At 40.3% G+C, this 19,654-nt stretch overlaps 1 protein-coding gene across 1 annotated transcript in view; it reads right to left on the bottom strand.

Annotated features, from left to right (window-relative positions):
* The window catches only part of LOC126198529 (bumetanide-sensitive sodium-(potassium)-chloride cotransporter), a 603,867-nt gene that overhangs the window by 40,955 nt on the left and 543,258 nt on the right, over window positions 1–19,654 (bottom strand). Inside the window, exons 12-13 of the mRNA XM_049934924.1 lie at window positions 12,731–12,972; window positions 12,418–12,614 (exon numbers count right to left, since the gene is read on the bottom strand). Of these exons, the coding sequence (XP_049790881.1) occupies window positions 12,418–12,614; window positions 12,731–12,972 (439 nt within the window). The remainder of the gene's footprint in view (window positions 1–12,417; window positions 12,615–12,730; window positions 12,973–19,654) is intronic.

Genomic DNA, 19,654 nt, shown 5'->3' with positions numbered 1-19,654 from the left:
TAATTATGTGGGTCCACTTCTCATTTACCCTTCTGATATACAAGAGTCTCCTGTGCTTTTTTCCAGTCGCTTGGGACTTTGGACTGCATGAGAGATTCACAATAAATGTAAGTGAAGTGAGGGGACATTGCCATAAAGTTCTCTCCGTAAAACTGAATTTGGATTCCATCTGGACCAGGCAATTACAACTTCAACTCCTTCACTGCTCTATGCCAAGGATGCCTGTTGCTAACTACTTCAAATTGGTCAAGAAGTTAATGGGTACAAGCCTTGACCCACTTAGCGATTTTACATGGGACCAGAATTTTCTCAGGTTCTCGACAAGATCTTTTGATAAGGTATCTTTTTACAGACACACAAATTTCTCATAACTTTTGTTCACTGACATTTGCACATTCTTTTCTAAACCAAGAGTGCAACAATCCCTGCTTCCTCAGTATGTTCCAAACAATGTTATTAAACCATGGTTAGTCTTTGCCATCCCTGATCCACTTACTCGGCACATAATTCTCCAGAGAGTTATTTACAGTTGGTTTAACCTTTGCCCATAATTTCTCTAAATCCAACTACATGCTACTTCCATTCTGATGGACTAAATTGAGAGTATTAGTAATTTAATAGTGTGAAATATTCAATGAATAGGTACATTAAGCTGAAATTAAGTTTTCTGTTAGGGCACAAAAGTAATCTCAGATAATTCTAAAGTTTCATACAAAAAAAAAGTTAGTACGCAAATGCTGCTTTTAACTGAGAACAAGTTATGGTATGCAAAGAGTGAATACTGATATGTATTAATATTACAGAAGTAAGGACCAACATCTGAATACAGCATATTATCAATTTTTAGACAAGTTTCAGCTTATTTGTTTTCTCAGGTTTAGTTCCACAGTCCTTTGAAATTTCTTGATAGATGACATCATTTCTGCTGAGACTGTAGACTAGTTTATTTGGTCACTGCACCTACCTACCGTTTGTTCATCAGCATGAATCAGAACATGTACTGTGCTTTGTTTTGGAGGATACTGTGCTATTAGATACATATATTCATGAACTTGTCTGCTTAAAGATGGCTGCATATGCAAAAATGACCGACAGTAGTTTAAATAAAAAGGATGCAGAGTCTCAGCAGAAATAAAGTCTTCTTACAAAAAATTTTAATTTGTCTGACACCCATTCCAAATTACTATTACCTTTCACAATCTAAAATATATTTAAAACAATAACAATTAACACTGTCATATGTTTGTACTTCGTGTGACTAACAAGCAAGCGGTAAAATATAATATAGTTGCCATATATTATGCATGTGTTCCCAAAGTGTCGTAGGTGTCTCTTGTGTACTTTCAGAACATGCATGACTGATGAACATATTTTAAATTTAGTGCAATGGCTATGTTGTGTCAAATATATTTGAAAATGAAGTCAGGCAAAATACTAAAACCATTTTTTGCATCTATCCTATGTTTTTCCAAGTTAGAACACCACTTCATGTACAAACCATCATCAACTGTACATTCTGTACTCATCTCAAAATTTACCACCAAATAATGAAGATAAAATTGCTTTCTGTCATAGTAGTATCAACTATACCTCCTCCTGTCATCTTCTGAATGTGAAAATTATAACTTTTGGAGGTTCTATAAAAGTTTTTTTAAAAACTGTCTGGTGGTTTTGCCTTAGGACAATAGTACCACTAGTAAAATACTGATACAGGCCAATACCATCAAATCACTGCTTGCTGCAATTTCTTCTGAGATCAGACCAAAGCAACACCTCATCCCTGAGAAGTCATTTTCCAATGCTCAGGATTCATTGCTTTCCTGCCCATATTTTCAATGAGTCTACTTCTCTGTTTCCTCTTCAATCACATAAGTAGCACTTTTCCTTGACAACTGTGTGAATGTCTGTTAAGTGCATTCACCTTCCTGCTGCCATTGCCCACAGTACACCACCCTGTTTTGCTTTCTCACTTGCTGAATTTGCTTAGCCTCAACATCCAAGACTCCCTGATTATCAGAGAACCAACAGACTTTGCTATTTTAGTTAGCAAGTGGCTCTATTCCAAATAATGCCATCATCAACAGGAGTTCTTACTTGGATAACCTGCAAGAAATGTACACAAACCAAAACCTCTCAGTTTACACTTTACAGCAGCATGTTAAGGCTATCTAACCATTACATGCCAATCAACAACACCACATGCTGCCAGCCATCAGACTGCACCAGACAGTGAGTTATGGTCCAATGTTCAGTAGTTTGATGGCTGTGCTGTTCGGTTTTTATGAACTTACATCACATTCTGCTTGAATACATATTTGTCACTGAGAGGCAACATTCAAGTGCCACTGCAAATCAGTGTTATTATGTGTCCACTCTGGAATAAGAATATATGCATCTCATGACAAAAGAGCCATGTCAATAATAAACATAGAAAAAGAAACACTTTCCAGATTTTGGTTGGTTGATATATTTGACTCAACGCATCTGGGGTTTGCAGTAGCCACCAGAAAGATCGCGGCAGTGCACATCGGCACAGGGCGTCACGGACAGTAGTTGCCACAAGTAAAGTCCCGTCCAGCAGAGGGCAAGCGAGAATTCGGCCCACGCTTTCTGCCGGCACAACAACAACAACTCAGGCAGCGCGGGCCATGCCCAGTCAGTTTTTCATCGGGCATGCCTAGCAGACAGTTCCCGGTCTACACTATGTGAAGTGCGACGGACAACGTGAATCAAGTTAACACACAATTGGCAATGAGTAGGGTCGTTCTTTTGCGTGTTGCGTCGTCGTTCCGGTTTCGCAGCTTATCCACAGCATGGAGGATTTAGTGCAGGTTTTGGTTGAGCAGCAGACAGAGCTCATGGCAACCACGAAACAAGTGCTTCCGGCATTGCTCTCCACGCAGTCTGCTCCAGCGCCGTTCCCTCCTCCCTTTCCCCCGTATGACGAAATGGCAGAGGATTGCGACGCATATGAACATCACCTTCGGCAGCATTTCCAGGCATTTCATGTTGCCAATGTGGAGGTATCATGTGCTCTTTTCTTGTCTTGGATATCTCTCTTGCTGTATCAAGTTTTGAGGCAGCCAGCGCCGTTGCAGGAACCCTCGTCCTTGTCTTTTGACGCATTCTGTTCATTGCTGTCTTCATATTATCGCCGCCGCATGCATGTTTTGGCGGCTAGGGTCGAGTTCTATCAATGCAAGAAACAGCCCCATCAGTCTTACTGGGCGTGGGCCGCTACCCTGCACGGTCTTAGTCGTAAGTGTCATTTTGTCACAGAGCAGTCGCGAGAATCGTATGCCCACATTATGGTGCGCGACGTCATTGTTCGTTTGGCCCCTGATAGGAAGGTCCGGCAACGGGCCCCTTCCCTTGAGGAAGTACTGTCCATTGCTCAATCGTATGAAGTCTCTCACGCCGCAGGTCAACAGTTGGAAGCGTGATGCAACGTCGCGGCGGTTCAGGGTGGCGTGGCCGCGTCCACTGCATCCGTGGTGGACGACGTGCGATCGGTACAATTTGGCCGTTACGGCCGCTCCTGCACGGCGTGTAAACAGAGTTCCAGACGCTGGCCCGTTACCGTCCTGTGCGTCGTGCTCTATACATCATGATCGGTCAGAGGGCTCCCAGCGTTGGGCCGTTTGTCGCAAATGTAATAAAAAAGGACACATTGCTAAAGTTTGCCGCTCAGCCTCAAAAGAATCGAAGGAAGCAGGTACAGAGGACATGGACGTTGACATTCAGGAAGTTTCCCGGCCAGGCTCCCGATGCATCGGCACACAAACTCTTTATCGAGGTGTCGGTTCGGTCGCGCCGATTACAACTGCAAGTAGATACGGGCATGGCAGTTTGCTTGTTGAATGCATAAACTTGCTCTGACCTTGGGTCACCCCCGTTGGCACCAGTTTACCGGCGTCTCCGCGGTTATGGTAAACAGTTCATTCCCCTACTGGGTCAATTCACTACCGACATTACTTACAAATCAGTCACTCAGCCTCTTACTTTTATTGTTGTCAGTGATGTGAGCTCCGCTAACCTTTTTGGATTGGATGCCTTTCAAGCTTTCGGTTTTTCTATCGCAGACACCATACAGTTGGTCTCCGAAGACGTTCCCAATCAATCATTGGAATCTTTGACCTCTGACTTTAAGGATATCTTTGAGGAGGGCCTGGGGCGTGTTTCAGACTCTGAAGCTTACTTAACATTGAAAATGTCGGTTCGACCGCGTTTTCTACGCGCGAGGCAGATCCCCTTGGCTCTCCACCCTCAGGTAAAAGCAGAGCTAGACCGGCTGACAGCCCTCGGGGCCGTTCTTCCCATTTCTTCTAGTGATTGGGCTTCACCCCTCGTTATTGTCATAAAACTCTCGGGAAAATTACGCCTTTGTGGCAATTTCAAGGCCACCATTAATTCTCAATTGGTGGTGCACACCTATCCCTTGCCTCGTTCTGATGAATTGTTCTCTGACATGGCGGGAGGCCAATATTTTTCTTAAATCGATCTTTCGGAGGCTTATCATCAGATACCACTTGATGAGGACTCCAAACAGCTGGTGGTCGTCAACACCCCGTTTGGCCTTTACCAATACCAGCGGTTGGTTTCGGAATATCCAGTGCCCCGGCGATATTTCAGCATTATCTTGAGCATGTCACGTCGACAATCCCTCATTGTATTAATTACCTGGACAACATAATTGTCACAGGCCACAACACAAAGGAACACTTGCACAACCTTCGAACCCTCATTCTCAAATTCAGGTCTGTGGGCCTGTGTTGCAACCTGCGTAAGTCGAACTTCTTCCAACCGACCATTGAGTATGTGGGCTACACCATCTCTCGGCACGGCGTCCAGCTGCTAGGAAGTTTGGTCCAAGGTATCATCGACCTTCAGCGGCCCGTTTCACTGAAGGAGTTACAAGCTTTTTTGGGCAAGATTGCCTATTACCACCGGTTCATTCCCAGGACTTCCACCATAGCCCGCCCCCTGTACTGCCTTCTGCGCAAGGGTGTTCCTTTTGATTGGTCGCCTGCATGCGAGCACGTTCACCTCGTTGAAGGGCCTCCTCACATCAGCACCTTGTTTGGCTACTTTTGACCCCAATAAGCTGTTGGTCCTGGCTACAGATGCTTCGCAGTATGGGGTGGGGGTGGTCCTGGCTCCGAGCAGCCACTGGCGTTGCATCTAAAACTCTTAGTCCCATGCAGGCCCATTACTCCTAGGTGGAAAAAGAGGTTTTGGCCATTGTCTACACTGTTACCAAGTTTCACCCTTTCTTGTATGGCACGAAGTTTCAGTTAATCACTGACCATAATCCATTAATATCGTTATTTGGCCCCGCCTCTCAGATTCCGGATAGGGCAGCTCACAGACTGCAGTGCTGGGCCTTGTTCCTCTTGAAGTACCATTATGACATTCATTTTTGCCCTACTGGACAGCATGCCAACGCCAACGCTCTTTCCCGTCTTCCGATGGGCCCGAATACTAAGTTCGATCAGGAGGAGATTATGTGTTTTCATTTGGATGTGGCATCCCACCAAGCGGTTGATGGCTTCCCGATCACTAGTTCTAGAGTTGCCAGGGAAACGGCAGCTGACATGGTTCTCCGACAAGTAGTTCGCCTCGTTCAGCAGGGGTGGTCGTCCTGACTTCCAGGCTGGGCCTCGGACCCTCTTCATAATTATTTTGTTCTACGAGACTGCCTCTCAGTCTTCGAAGGAGTTCTCCTTCTGGCTACCGACGATACAGCTCCTCCCGTGGTTGTTCCTGCAAGTTTGCGAAGGGAGGTCCTCCCCTCATTACATGAGGGGCACTGGGGTGTTTCCCGTACTAAAACCTTGGCTCGCAGACGTGTATTGGCCCAGTACTGACAGAGAAATTGGGCACTTGGTGGCCGCCTGTTCCCAGTGTGCGAGCCAACAGGCGTCTCCCAGGTCAGCGTTCTCTTCATGGCCACCTGCAACCCAGGCATGGGAACGTGTTCACATAGATTTTGCGGGCCTGTTTCTCAATGGCTTTTGGCTCATTGTCATTGATGCTTATTCCCGATTCCCATATGTGGTTCACTGCTCCTCAACCTCTTCAGAAGTTGCAATCTAGGCACTCGCAAAAATCTTTGCTGTGGAAGGTCTGCCAGTCACCCTAGTATCAGACAATGGACCTCAGTTTATTTCACAGACCTTCCAGGATTTTTGTAGGCGCTTCGGTATTTGGCACGTTTGCTCTCCCCCCCTTTCATCCACAATCGAATGGGGAAGCACACATTTAAGACGCAGATGAAAAAGTATGTGCACGAATTTCCTGTGGAGGAGGCGTTGACGTTTTTCCTGACGGCATACCGGACCACACCGATGGGAGAACACAGCCCCGCAGAGCTCCTCCACGGGCACCAACCTAGGACTCTGCTGAACCTCCTCTGGCCTGGTCCTCACCAGTCTTCGCAAAATGGGGTACCCGGCTTTCCACCGGGTACGTCGGTCTGGGCATGTGGGTTTGGTCGCAACCCACGTTGGATACCAGTGGTGGTCCTGTGCCACAATGGCCGCCGTCTGTATACCTTGCAGGCGGGGGACCGGGAGGTACGTCGTCACCAAAATCAGCTACGTCCACGTTTGAGCACCTACCCTCCGACCCCTCAGGCACCGGCTTCCCCATTGCCGGCACCCGTGTTGTTTTCTCAGGGGATGCTACTGCCCCTCCCACCTGTGACTCTGCCACACTGTGATGGTTCTCAGCCTTGGCGGCCTCCAGTAGCTCCAGCACCAACATCGCCATCGTTAGAGATGCCCCGGCGAGAGCCGGCCCCCATCGCAGGCCCGGTTTCTCAGGAGGCTGGTTTACCTGTGGTCGTGCCTTCCCCATCGTCCCCGCCACTGGGTCTTGCCCCTCCCGAGGTGAAACAGGATCCGGAGTTCGACAGCTTGTCGCCTGTTCTGTCTCGGGATCCGGTGGTGAGACGATGGGGGCCTCTTCGTGTGGGTCACTTCCAACCGTATTCGAAGGTTCCGGCTCGAGGGTTGGCAGATCCCCTCGACTCCAGCACTCCAATGGACGTGGAGGTCATCGCTACTGCATGACGCTCCACCTTCCGATGCAGTGGATCACAGTGGCTTCACCTCCTGAAAGAGGAGGAGCGCAGAAGCCACCAGAAAGATCGCGGGAGGCGCACATCAGCACGGCGCGTCATGGACAGTAGTTGCCGCAAGTCAAGTCCCGTCCACTAGAGGGCACGCAAGAATTCGGCCGCGCCCTCTGCCGGTGGAACTACAACTCAGGCAGCACGGGCCGTGCCCAGTCAGTTTTTCATCGGGCATGCCTAGCAGACAGTTCCCGGTCTACACTAGGTGAAGTGCGACGGACAACGTGAATCGTGTTAATACAGGGTTACCACAGGACTGACAAATTTTCAAATCTATACAATGAAAATGAAGCTGAAAAAATGTTGTGTACCTCAAAGTAAAAAAAAAAAGTGTAAATCTGTGTAACTGCAAAAGAATGAAACAGCGCATACTTGCTGCATCGGAAGTTGTGTGAAGCTATGTGCAGATAACACTGTGGCTACAGGGAGGTTGCAATGCCGGAGGACTGTGGTGAAATGCAGGACAACCTGGAGAGGACTGCCAGTAGGTGCAGAGGCTGGCAGTTGCCAAGTTCCTCACAAAATCAAATGTCCAATTTCATGTGCCACTTTCCAGTGAGCAATGATTTCTTTCTCAGTGAAGAGAATCATTTGGTGAAACATGATCATTTCTGTTAACAGAAGCTCTGAGTCAAGAGCAGCTTTCCATTGCAGAGAGATAATTAACAACCAATAACAATGTGATATGGCCACTTGCATTCTGAATTTATGTGGATATTCCACGTGCTCAGTTATGCAGTATTGTTCCTCCAATAAAGATAAGCAGCTAGCATATAGGTGATTTAAAAGTCTCACATCAGGAATGACAGCATGATACTGGAGAAGTTTGCTGAGATTCTTCTTGGCCTTCCAGGAAATTCTGTATATATGAACATTTAGGTTTTATTTTCATGACACCTGTGACCAAAAGAGAAATTTGAAATTTATAATACTTTTGTTCAAATGAAGCATGTCATTAAAAGGAGTGTTGCATGAAATTCATAAACAAAATTCTCTTACATAAACCCACTACAAAACTTGTATTTTATATGAGTTGACTCCTACTTTTCCACTTTGCATTTCAAAGACGATGTATCACTGCTAACATTTGACAAGTCACATCCACAATTCCTGTTCCAGTGGTGTCCATCATTGATTGAAATAATAATGTATGAACATACTATGTACTAGAAAATGTTTGCAGTCTCCTTATGAAAATAAGGCATGTGGATTCTCAGAAAAAACCTGTGTGTACTGGAGAAAAATTCAAACTGCACAGCAAACAATTACAACAATTTTTGCTACTTCAAAAATTTCACATCCAGTAGCAAGACTGAGCCAGGATGTTTATTTTTTTTCATCAAACAACCACCATCACACTGGATGTATAATATATAATCAGTACACAGATTATATTACATTACTTTTCTCCTAAAAACAGTAACAATTAATTTTTGGACTTTTTCTCGATTTTTACAAATACACATATTGTAAATTCTGTTCATCCCATCTACCCCAGTGTTACTGGAAACAACATGAGATACAAGACATAAAATGATTAATGTTACTAAAAGAAGTATTTACCAATACAGATCATAGTTTTTAATTTTCAATTTAGTTGATTTTATATAAGGTTGAAATGATATTACATTAAGCATGTGCATGAAAAAATACCTAATTCTAATGCCAATTTGAAACTAAGCTGCTTTACTTCATATAACCAATAAAAATTTCTAAAGCTGAGCTCTGTTCAGTACTGTAGCCTATTTTCTATATACATACATAAAAATAAAGAAGCAAGCATGTATGTATGTCCTGCATGTCCTCCAAAACCTCTGGATCGATTTAATCCTAATTTGGCACACAAATAGCATACTTCAGGAGTATCAGCACTGTGGGGATTACAGTCTCCTAGCTCTTATAGGAGCACAGATGTGGACAAGAAACGGTTTTTTCAGACTATGACGTGTAGACTGACTTGCATGACAGGCATGTGTTGGTAGTATCAGCCTTCATTATCAAGCAGCCTACACCTCAAGGGCAAGAAGCACTTTACCCAACCCCAATGTGGAAGCTGCCCTGCACAGCTGGCATATTGTGCAGGAGTAGCCTTTTGCCGTAGTCCATCAGATCACCAGGCTTTTTGCCAATCAAAAATGTGTGGGACATGGTGAAACGACAGGTGCAGCAAAGTGGCTCATTGCCAACCATCACAGATGAACTTTGGAAACAGGTGAATGCAGCATGGATGGCTATACCACAGGATGCCATTCATGCCTTATATGTGTCAATGCCATCATGTACGGAACAAGTTGTCAGGGCAAACACATGGGTGGACACACGCTGAACTACTCAGAATTTCTGCACAACATACTAATGTACATGTCCTGTGAATATGAATGTCCTATCTCAAGTCGTTCAACGTGTTGTTTTTTTCTGATTGGATGTATAAAGCAGACTGTATGTTTGTGTGTATGTCCAGGATGTCCTCACAAACTCTTTAACTGATTTCATCCAAATTTGGTACACAAACCTCAAACTTCACTAGTATCAGCATTTCACAATAACTTCGTAGCTTCAATAGGATCAGAGATAGTGGAAAATGTACTTTTTTTCAGCCCCTGCCTTATAGGTTGCCCTGTGTGAGAAGCATGTTGTGGGAGTAGTATTGGCTTGCTTGTCGACCCGTTTTGCAGGGGCAACAAAGAAGGCTGATATGGATAGACGAGGGGATGGATAGGGAGAGAAGGGTAGGAGGGAATGGATAGGGAGGGAGGGGAAGGAGGGGATGGATAGAGATAGAGAGCGAGAGAGAGGGGGGGGGGGTTGCAAGGAAGAGATGGATGGAGAGAGGGAGCAAGGGGAGGTGGACAGAGAGAGAAGGGGAGGAGGAGATGAATAAGGAGATGGGGTAGGAGGTGATGGACACAGGGGGAGGAGACACACGGGGAGAGAGCAAAAGGAAGAGATGAACAGAAATGAGTACTGGAGAAGATGGATAGAGAGAGGGGGGAGGAGGAGGAGATGGACATAGAGAGGAGGAGGGTTAAAGGATGAGAGTATACACGAGGGTTGGAACTTTAATAGTGGCAACTATTTATTTACAGCTCATACAAAATAGATACATGTTTCAAAGTTTTACTGACATTCAAAGTAGTCACCAGCATTGTGTATAACCCTTTGCCAGTGATGTGGAAGTTGTTGGATACTCTTAGCAGTGCCAGTTGTGTTGACAGTTCGAGTGGCATGGTCTACTGCCTGACTTCATGGCATTCGCTTCAGAACTGCTATTAATTCATCAGGCAACAGACCACACCGCTTGAACTGTCAACACAACTGGTACTGCTAAGAATATCCTACAACTTCCACATCACTGGCAATGGGTTATACTCAATGCTGGTGACTACTTTGAAGGTCAGTAAAACTTCGAAACACGTATCTATTTTGTACAAGCAGTAAATAAATAGTTGCCACCATTAAAGTTCCAACCCTCGTATTAGAGGGCATGTTCTTCTGTCAAGACTACTGGGAAAGTACTGTTGGGTAGATGATCCAAATGGCCTGTACAGTAAATCAGGCTCTCAGATCTCTTGGGAAATGCCACAGAGCATGCTCAGTAGCTCGTTATCGATCATATATGTGGTGGACAATGAGTATGTGTTCACTTATGATTTCTAACTTTCTGTTGGTGATCATTCACTGTATAAAAGTTTATGTAGTTAATGTATGGTAGCTAATAAACAATCTGACCAGCTCTACATGTGAGCCTGCCTTTGATGTAATGTGTCTTTTGGATCCTTGGCCATTTGGATACTCCCAACTAGCACTAGTCTCCATTAACTCCAGAGATGGAAGCTTATCTCTAACATATATCCTCCCATTATTGCTATACTTAACTTCTGTTACAATGACTCGCTCCCCCATCCCAAAAAAATCCTTCCTCTAAAACAATTTTTAGGTCATAACCTACTTCTTTTTCTTATATATTCTTTTTCCACAGAGAAGTAGCTCTCTCTCTCTCTCTCTCTCTCTCTCTCTCTCTCTCTCTCTCTCTCTCCCCCTCCCATGTCTTTGTCTGACCTTTACTTATTGCTATATTGCCACCTTCCATCATCTCTGAACTGAAGCTGGTGCATTACATACTAATTTATCTTTGATCTTCAATTCTTTTGGATGCCTTTTACTTCATAGATTCCTTCCTTCTTCCTTATACAACATGACTTTTAGCTGGGCTTTCAGTTGTCTGCCACCTAAGCCCAACCTCCCCATAAGGATTTTCATTTTTATTCAAATATGCATTTCACAATCTCAAACTGCAACAACAAATTAATTCCATTTACATACATCTTGGAGCTTAAGACCAAAAATGATTGCTAATTAGCCTTTCATCAGCAAGTATGTTTATCAAGTAGGTTTATTCAATACATTTTAATGTTAGTTTATGCCAAGAACTAACACTGAAATCAAACTACCATAACCAGATATATCATATCATATGAAAAATTGAAAATCGGGTACTATTTGCTCCCCGCATTCAAAACACGAAAGATTTAATATCTTGTGCATAACAGTTTACACAGTACTGATACTATAAACTTTACTGTATTATGCGAGGTATTATTGTTATTTCACTCATGGTTATTAGAAAGAAGATCTCTGTACTTCATTTACACAATAATTATCAGGAAGATAGCGCAGCACTCAAGATATTATTAAGCCCACTATGCTACATTCGTAGAAATAACCAATAGCCTTAGCTTGAGGCTATGATAAGCAAAAACGAAGCATTTGTGAACTGTGCTAAACATTTTAGAACTACACTCTATGGTATAAATGTTGCAAGGAAGAGGCTGCAGGGCATGCACAGAAGCGTGTATATACACCGAACTGTTTTTGGAAGTGTGTGCAAAACAACACTAACATCTCTGTAACTTACCCCTTGACTTTGTTATCTGACGAATTCCTACACTGATAAATTTGTACAGATCTTCATTTCATTGAAACGGAATCAAGGAGGAAAAAAACAACATAACATATTAAATTTCACTAACATCTTATAACTTTTTTGGTAAATGAAATAACTACTTTTAAATTTTCAGCACACTCATTATCTGAAACACTACAAAGATACTATAGAAGGAAAACTAAAAATAGTGATATTTTTTGGAATAATTATGTGAAAAGAAAAAAATTAGAAATTTTATTCAAATAATTATAAAGTAAATAATATTCCATAATGAGAAACATTCAAAAAAATTTGAAAACATATATTTCAGAAAACCCACATAAAAATATGAACCAACCTTGTGAAATCTGAGGGAAAGACTGATTTCGAGGAAGACTTTCTTGGGAATTTTGACGCACTATTGAAACACCTTTCTCTGAATTTACACCATTGGCCATCTTCAACAAATCCTCTTCATCAGCTACCACTTTTGAGTAATCTAAGCCACCCTGTAGTCGTAGTATGGCTACTGCAATGTACATGTCCAGTGCCTTGCTGCAAATAATAGCCATACTTGATGTACAATTGCATCCAGACAGTTTTTATTGAGTCATATTGCATTAGCAGCATTTCATGTTCCATTAACGAGACCTAGGTTTAATTAAACTTACTGTATCACATTAAAATACATCACTAGTTCATTTCTATCACATTCTGTCCAATCAGCCTTATAACCCATCAATAGGATGTTGGGTTTCAGCTTCCCAACTCCAGATGATTGCAGTAAAGCTTTTGCTCCCTCTTCAAACTTCACTTCATCAATGTGTGTGTAGAAGGCTTTAATTTTATGTGATTTTAACCAGTTATGAGCTTTGTATGTCAACACATTACGCACTCTTTGACTCAAGGCATCCTGTAAAAATATTTTCAAGTGAAATTAGTTTATATGCAAATGGATTAATTTACTTAACTTTGCAACAATTTATTGTGCAATAGTCAGTGTTATAGGCAAATGTAAAAATATGAGATACAATATGCATATAAAGAGATAAAATGCCTAAGCTCAAATTTCTAATACATTATGAGACAGAACTGCTGGCTATTACTTACCTTAAGGGGGCAAAATGTATACTGCAGGCAAAACATATACTGCAGCCAATAGACACTAAAAACACACACAAATAAGGGACACACTACCTACCTTCCATAACTAATACAGGGATATGTTACGTTGGGGAAAGTTACAAAGGAAGTTTCTACCGAAGGACGAAACACACACACACACAGGATACTCATGCTCAGTGCTTAAGCTAGAGGGACAGTAGAAGCTTGAGACCTATTGAACGTATACGAACTTTACATGAGCCTATGCGCTACCCACCCTTCAACTGCAAGTACTTGTGACCCATCCTCCTTTTTATTACAAAGTTTCAATCCTAAAATGCCCATTATCCCAATGATGTTAAAATCTATTTAAAGATATGAAACAGAACACTCAACTTAGAAAATTGGTGAAATTACAGAGAGACAGAATGGTCTAGTAAATAACAATGCCGTTTTAGTTATGTCATGTTCCGTACATCATTTTCCCGATTATTTTATCGATATGATGTGGAACAAGTCAGAGTACAAGATATATATACACACATGAATAGTACTAATATTAATATTACTGAAATTTTTAGTTCTACACATGCAACTACATTTAGAGGTACTTTTTTTACCATTTCTGAAACAGAAACTCGTCCATGGAGTAGAAGTAGTTGTCCAAAAGAAATGATTTTAAGCTAGATATAAAACATGATCTGCTACCTGCCAGACACTTTATGTTGCTGGGCAAATGATCAAAGATTTTTCTTGGTGACTAATGTACTCCTTTTTGAGCAACTGACAGCTTCAATAACGGATAGGAAAGATCATTTTTCCCTCTAGTGTTGTACGTATGAACACCACTGTTCTTCATGAACTGAGATGGATTATTTGTAATGAATTTCATTAGCAAATATATGTACTCTAACTCTTTGAAAACGTGCCTTCATGATGTCCTCGGGTGACCACCACTAATTATTCTCACTGCTCTCTTTTGTGCAATCAATACTTTATGTCTAAGTGGTGAGTTACCCCGGAAAACTATTCCAAAAGACATTATTGAGTGGAAATATGAAAAGTACTTTAGGAGGCTGATCTGTTTATTGCCAAGACTAGCAATTATGCAAAGAGCGAAAGCAGCTGAACTTAGTTGTCTGAGAAGCTCAGTAATAGGCTTCTCCCAGTTCAAGTTGTCATCAATGTGAAAACCCAAAAATTTAGAGAAATTTTCCCTGTTAATTGATCCCTGTTCATATGCTACATCAATTGTTGGTATGACTCTATGCGGTGTACAGAACTGGATATAGTGAGTTTTTTTCAAAATTAAGGGAGAGTCCATTTTCTGAGAACCACTTAATAATTCTTTGAAAGGCATATTCAACAATATCTTCAGCTGCTTTTCCTGGAATGGGATTTATTATAAGACTTGTGTCATCTGCAAAAAGTATTAGTTCCGCTTGCTGAACATTAAGTGGGAGGTCACTCACACGAATAAGGAACAGCAGAGGACCCAAAATTGAACCCCGTGGGACTCCCTTTGTGATAACTCCCCATTCACTAGAATTTACCACCCTCCCAACATTATTTGTGCTATTCAGCACAACTTTTTGCTTTCTGTTCTTTAAGTATGATTCAAACAGCTGTGTGTGTAGCCTTCAATTCCATAAAACCTGAGTTTTTCTAAGAGTGTCACATGATCCACACAGTCAAGTGCCTTGGATAAATCACAAAAAATACAAACTGGTGATAATTTGTTATTTAGGGCTTGTACTATTTGATGGGTAAATGTGTAGATAGCATTCTCAGTCAAGCAACCCTTCCGGAATCCGAACTGTGACAAGCTGAGTAAATAATTTTCACTTAAATGTGAGACTACTCCTGAATACATAACTTTTTCGAATATTTTAGAAAATTAAGTCAGCAGTGAGATTGGTCTATAATTATTTAAGTCACTCTTGTCCCCTTTCGTATGAAGAGGTTTGACAATTGTGTATTTCAATCTGTCTGGAAAAATTCCCTATGCCAGCGAAGCATTACATATATCGCTAAGGACTCCACTTATCAAATTAGAACAACACTTCAATATTCTATTAGAGACTCAATCAACACCACATGAGCTCTTTTTTTCAGTATATTTATAATTCCCTTAATTTCAGTGGGGGATGTTGGTGTTATTTCTAAAGGCCTAAAGTACTGGGGAATGACATTTTTAACATATTTTTTTGTTTCTTCAACTGAACCCTTTAACCCTATTTTTACTGCTACAGTCAGAAAGTGGTTGTTAAAAATACTTGCAACTTGTGAATTATCACTCACAACATCATCATTTAGGTTTATTGCTATGGTGGGCTGTGCACTGTCAGGCTGCCCCATCTCCCGTTTGATAATATTCCATATAGTTTTAATCTTATTATCCGCATTATTAATTTCTGTCAGAACACATAAGCTTCTTGACTTCTAAATGCCTTTCCTTAAAATATTTAAAAGGAGAAAACTATAATCCTAGTTTTTGAAACTATGTATAAATTTACAAAGCTACTTAAAGTTTCGCTATTGGCACTACAAGAAATTTCAGTACTTCTCTACTGCCCCATTTTAATATACAGATCTACATCCATACTCTGCAAACCACTATGAAATGTATGGCACAAGGTACTTCAAACTGTATCAGTTATTAGGACTGCTTGCCATTCCACTCACAAATTGAACAAAAGAAGGATGATTGTTTAAACATATCTGTGTACACTGTAATTAGTCTATGCTTGTCATTGTAGGAAATGTAAGGGGGGGGGGGCACTGCCATGAGTGGTAATATAATATACCAGTGGTCATAGGTGTTGGAGCAGCACCTTTTTTAAGATAGGTAGGACAGAACGAAGTCAAGTTCTGAGAGAAGTAAAGATTGAAACAAACCTTCAGTTTGATAAAGAAATCAAACAGCATAATCCTGGCACATTGGATCAGCGAACACAGCTGTTTGTTAAAAATTTACAGCAATCGGCAGAAATTTTATTTCCACCCGTCATCTCAGTAAATGTGAAATGCCAACTATCTTTAGTGCATCAAAATATTCGATGGCTTAGAAATAAAATTAATGAACTACTTATGTGCATTAATGAATTAGAGTCATTGAACCCCGTTGATCATGTGACCCCTGGTATAGATATGTTAAACCTTACAGAATTAAAGTTAACCTCCTACTTCTGTAGACAAAAGATGGAGAAAGGAGGAGTTACCACATCTGTTAAAAACAGTTTTAAATTGTATTGACATTAATAAATTTTGCTTAGAGCAGCACTTAGAAGCAAGTGCAACAGAGATAGAATTTCATAATAGGTCCTGTGTAATAGTAGCCATATACAAAGCACCTTCAGGAAATTTCAACCTGTTTATAAACGGTCTTGAAGATTTATTATCGCACCTAAAATTAAAAAACAAAGAACTAGTGGTTGCTGGTGATTTCATATATATGTCCTGAAAAATACTGTCAGTGAACAGCTACTGAAATCAGTTACATTGTCATTAAATTTAATTTCTACTGTAAATTTCCCAACTAGCGTATACAAATGTTCTTAGACTGCCATTGATAATATATTTATAGACAATTCTAGGCAACTAAGCCACATTACAAAACCAGTAGTAAATGGGCTATCTGACCATGACATGCAACACCTAACATTAAGTTTTGAAAATTGTCAGGGTAAAACATCTATCAGAACTGAGTACAGAAGGCCAATAAAACAGTCAAAACTGAGAAATTTAGGAGATTGCTCAAAGAAATTAATTGGATGAATGTTTACAGCATCCAAGCCACAAATGGAAAATACAAAACATTCATTAATAAAGTTAGCACCTTATTTGAAAATCGTTTTCCCCTGAAGGTAACTCAAATTAAGCAGAAGTCTAATAAGAAACCATGGATCACATAAGGGATAAAGATATCATGTGAGACAAAAAGGAAACTCTATCTGATATGTAGGGACACCTTTGATACTAGCATTATAGCTCATTAAAAAAATTACTGCAAAATATTGAAGAAGGTTATCCAGAAATCTGAACACCTGGATTATGAGAAGATGATAAATACATCCAGCAATAAAATAAAAACAATATGGGATATAGTTAAGTAAGAGACAGGTAGGACAAGAAATGAAAAGGAACAAATAGCTCTAAAAATAAATGAAATCCTGGTAACAAACGCATGTTGTGTTGCAAACCATTTAAACAAGTATTTTGTCTCTGCTACTGATAGCATAGGGTTGTCAGGTTCAGTAAATAATGCAATGGAATATCTGAGACCAGTGCACACAAGCAGTCTCAGTAAAATGGAACTGACACTTACTTCACCCAAAGAAATATAGTCCATCATAAAGTCCTTGAAATCAAAGCATTCTAGTGGTTTTGATAACATATCAACAAAGTTAATAAAAGAGTGTTCATGTGAGCTTAGTCATATCGTAAGTTATTTGTGTAATCAATCATTTGTCACAGGAACATTCCTGGACTGGCTTAAATATGCTGAAGTTATACCTCTCCACAAGAAAGGGGACAAAAAATTGCCGTGAAATTACCGACCGATCTCACTTTTGTCAGCTTCTTCAAAAATCTTTGAAAAGGTTATGTTCAAGTGTCTACTTAAGCACCTTAGTGAAAATAACATACTGTCAAAGTCACAGTTTGGGTTTCTTAAGGGTTCTGATATTGAGAAAGCTATTTACACTTACAGGGAAAATGTCCTTAATTCATTGGACAACAAATTAGAGGCAACTGGCATGTTCTGTGACCTGTCAAAGGCATTTGACTGTGTGAATCACAGCATTCTTTTAAGTAAATTAAAATATTATGGCGTCACTGGTAGTGCTGCAAAGTGGTTTCAGTCATATCTTGCTAATAGAAAACGAAGAGTGTCATTATGTAACACTTCAGCAGTAGGCAATCAGACATCATCTGACTGCGAAGAAATTACATGTGGTTTTCCCCAAGGTTCCATACTAGGTCCACTACTGTTTCTTGTGTATATTAATGACCTGTCATCTGTTACATTACCAGATGCCAAGTTTGTCTTATTTGCAGATGATACAAACGCTGCAATAAATAGTAAATCAAATATAAATTTAGAAAGGGCAGCTAATCAAATTTTTACTGACATTAATAAGTGGTTCATAGCCAATTCACTGTCATTAAACTTTGAAAAGACCCACTATATTAAGTTCAGAACTTCCAAGAGATTTCCTTCTGGTGTGTGTATAAAATATGATGACATGGAAATAGGAGAAGTTGACAAGTGTAAAATTCTTGGGATTACAACTTGATAATAAATTCAGTTGGGAGCAACATACTAACAAACTGCTAAAGTGCCTAAACAAGTCTGTGTTTCCAATGCCAATGATGTCAGACATAGGAGATATAAATATAAAAAAACTGGCATATTTTGCTTATTTTCACTCTATTATGTCATGTAGTATCATATTTTGGGGTAACTCCACAAACAGCGAAAAAAAATTTAGAGTACAGAAGCATATAATAAGAGTAATGAGAAGTGTAAATCCAAGAACATCATGTCAAAACCTATTCAAAGAATTGGGCCTATTAACCACAGCTTCTCAGTATATTTATTCCTTAATGAAGTTTGTTGTAAATAATACATCTCTTTTTCCACCTAACTGCTTAGTACACACTAACAATACTAGGAATAAGAACAATATACATAAAAATTTAAAATCACTTACTCTTGCCCAGAAAGGAGTCCAGTATTCAGCAACACATATTTTCAATAAGTTACCAGCAACCATTAACATTTTAGTTTCAGACAAGGCACAATTTAAACATAATTTTTGGTGGCCAACTCCTACTCCATCCATGAGTTTCCCAACAAGTGCAGTAGACCATTTTAATGAAAATTTATTATATTTTAATTCTTGACAATACTTGGTTGTAACAGCCAAGTAACTACCTACTGCGTGAATGATGAATGTATGGAAAGCAGATGTAAGTCTTAAATCTGTAAATAGTGGAAGTTTAATTTTAAATCTTGTACATAATCTGACTGTTCTTAACTGAGGATCACTGAAATGAATAATCAACTTTAATTTTTGACAATACTTGGTTGTAATAGCCAAGAAACTAGCAAATGTCTGAATGATGGATTTAATGAAATCAGATGTAAGTATTAAACCTGTAAATATCAGAAGTTTAAATTTAATTCATGAACATAATTTTACTGTTTATTGTCTGAGGATCATTAAAATGAATAAAACTCAAGTTTTTCTAATTACATTTTGTAATGTGTTTATCTGACATGTTCCACACCCAGAAGAATTCCCTCTTTTATGGGTCTATGGAATGAATAATTAATCTAATCTAATCTAAATTGTGATAGATGTGTGAGGGACATGTAGATGTTGTACTACATTCCTAGATTCTCTGTTTAAAGCTGGTTCCTGAAATTCTATAAACAGGCATTCTTAGAATAGCTGGTGTCTACCTTCAAGCACATGACAATTAAA

The sequence above is a fragment of the Schistocerca nitens genome, chromosome 8 (genome assembly GCF_023898315.1).
Source record: "Schistocerca nitens isolate TAMUIC-IGC-003100 chromosome 8, iqSchNite1.1, whole genome shotgun sequence".
In the NCBI taxonomy this organism is placed as follows: domain Eukaryota; kingdom Metazoa; phylum Arthropoda; class Insecta; order Orthoptera; family Acrididae; genus Schistocerca; species Schistocerca nitens.
Note: the sequence above shows the minus strand (reverse complement) of the source record. Positions and strands in the feature narration are given on the sequence as shown.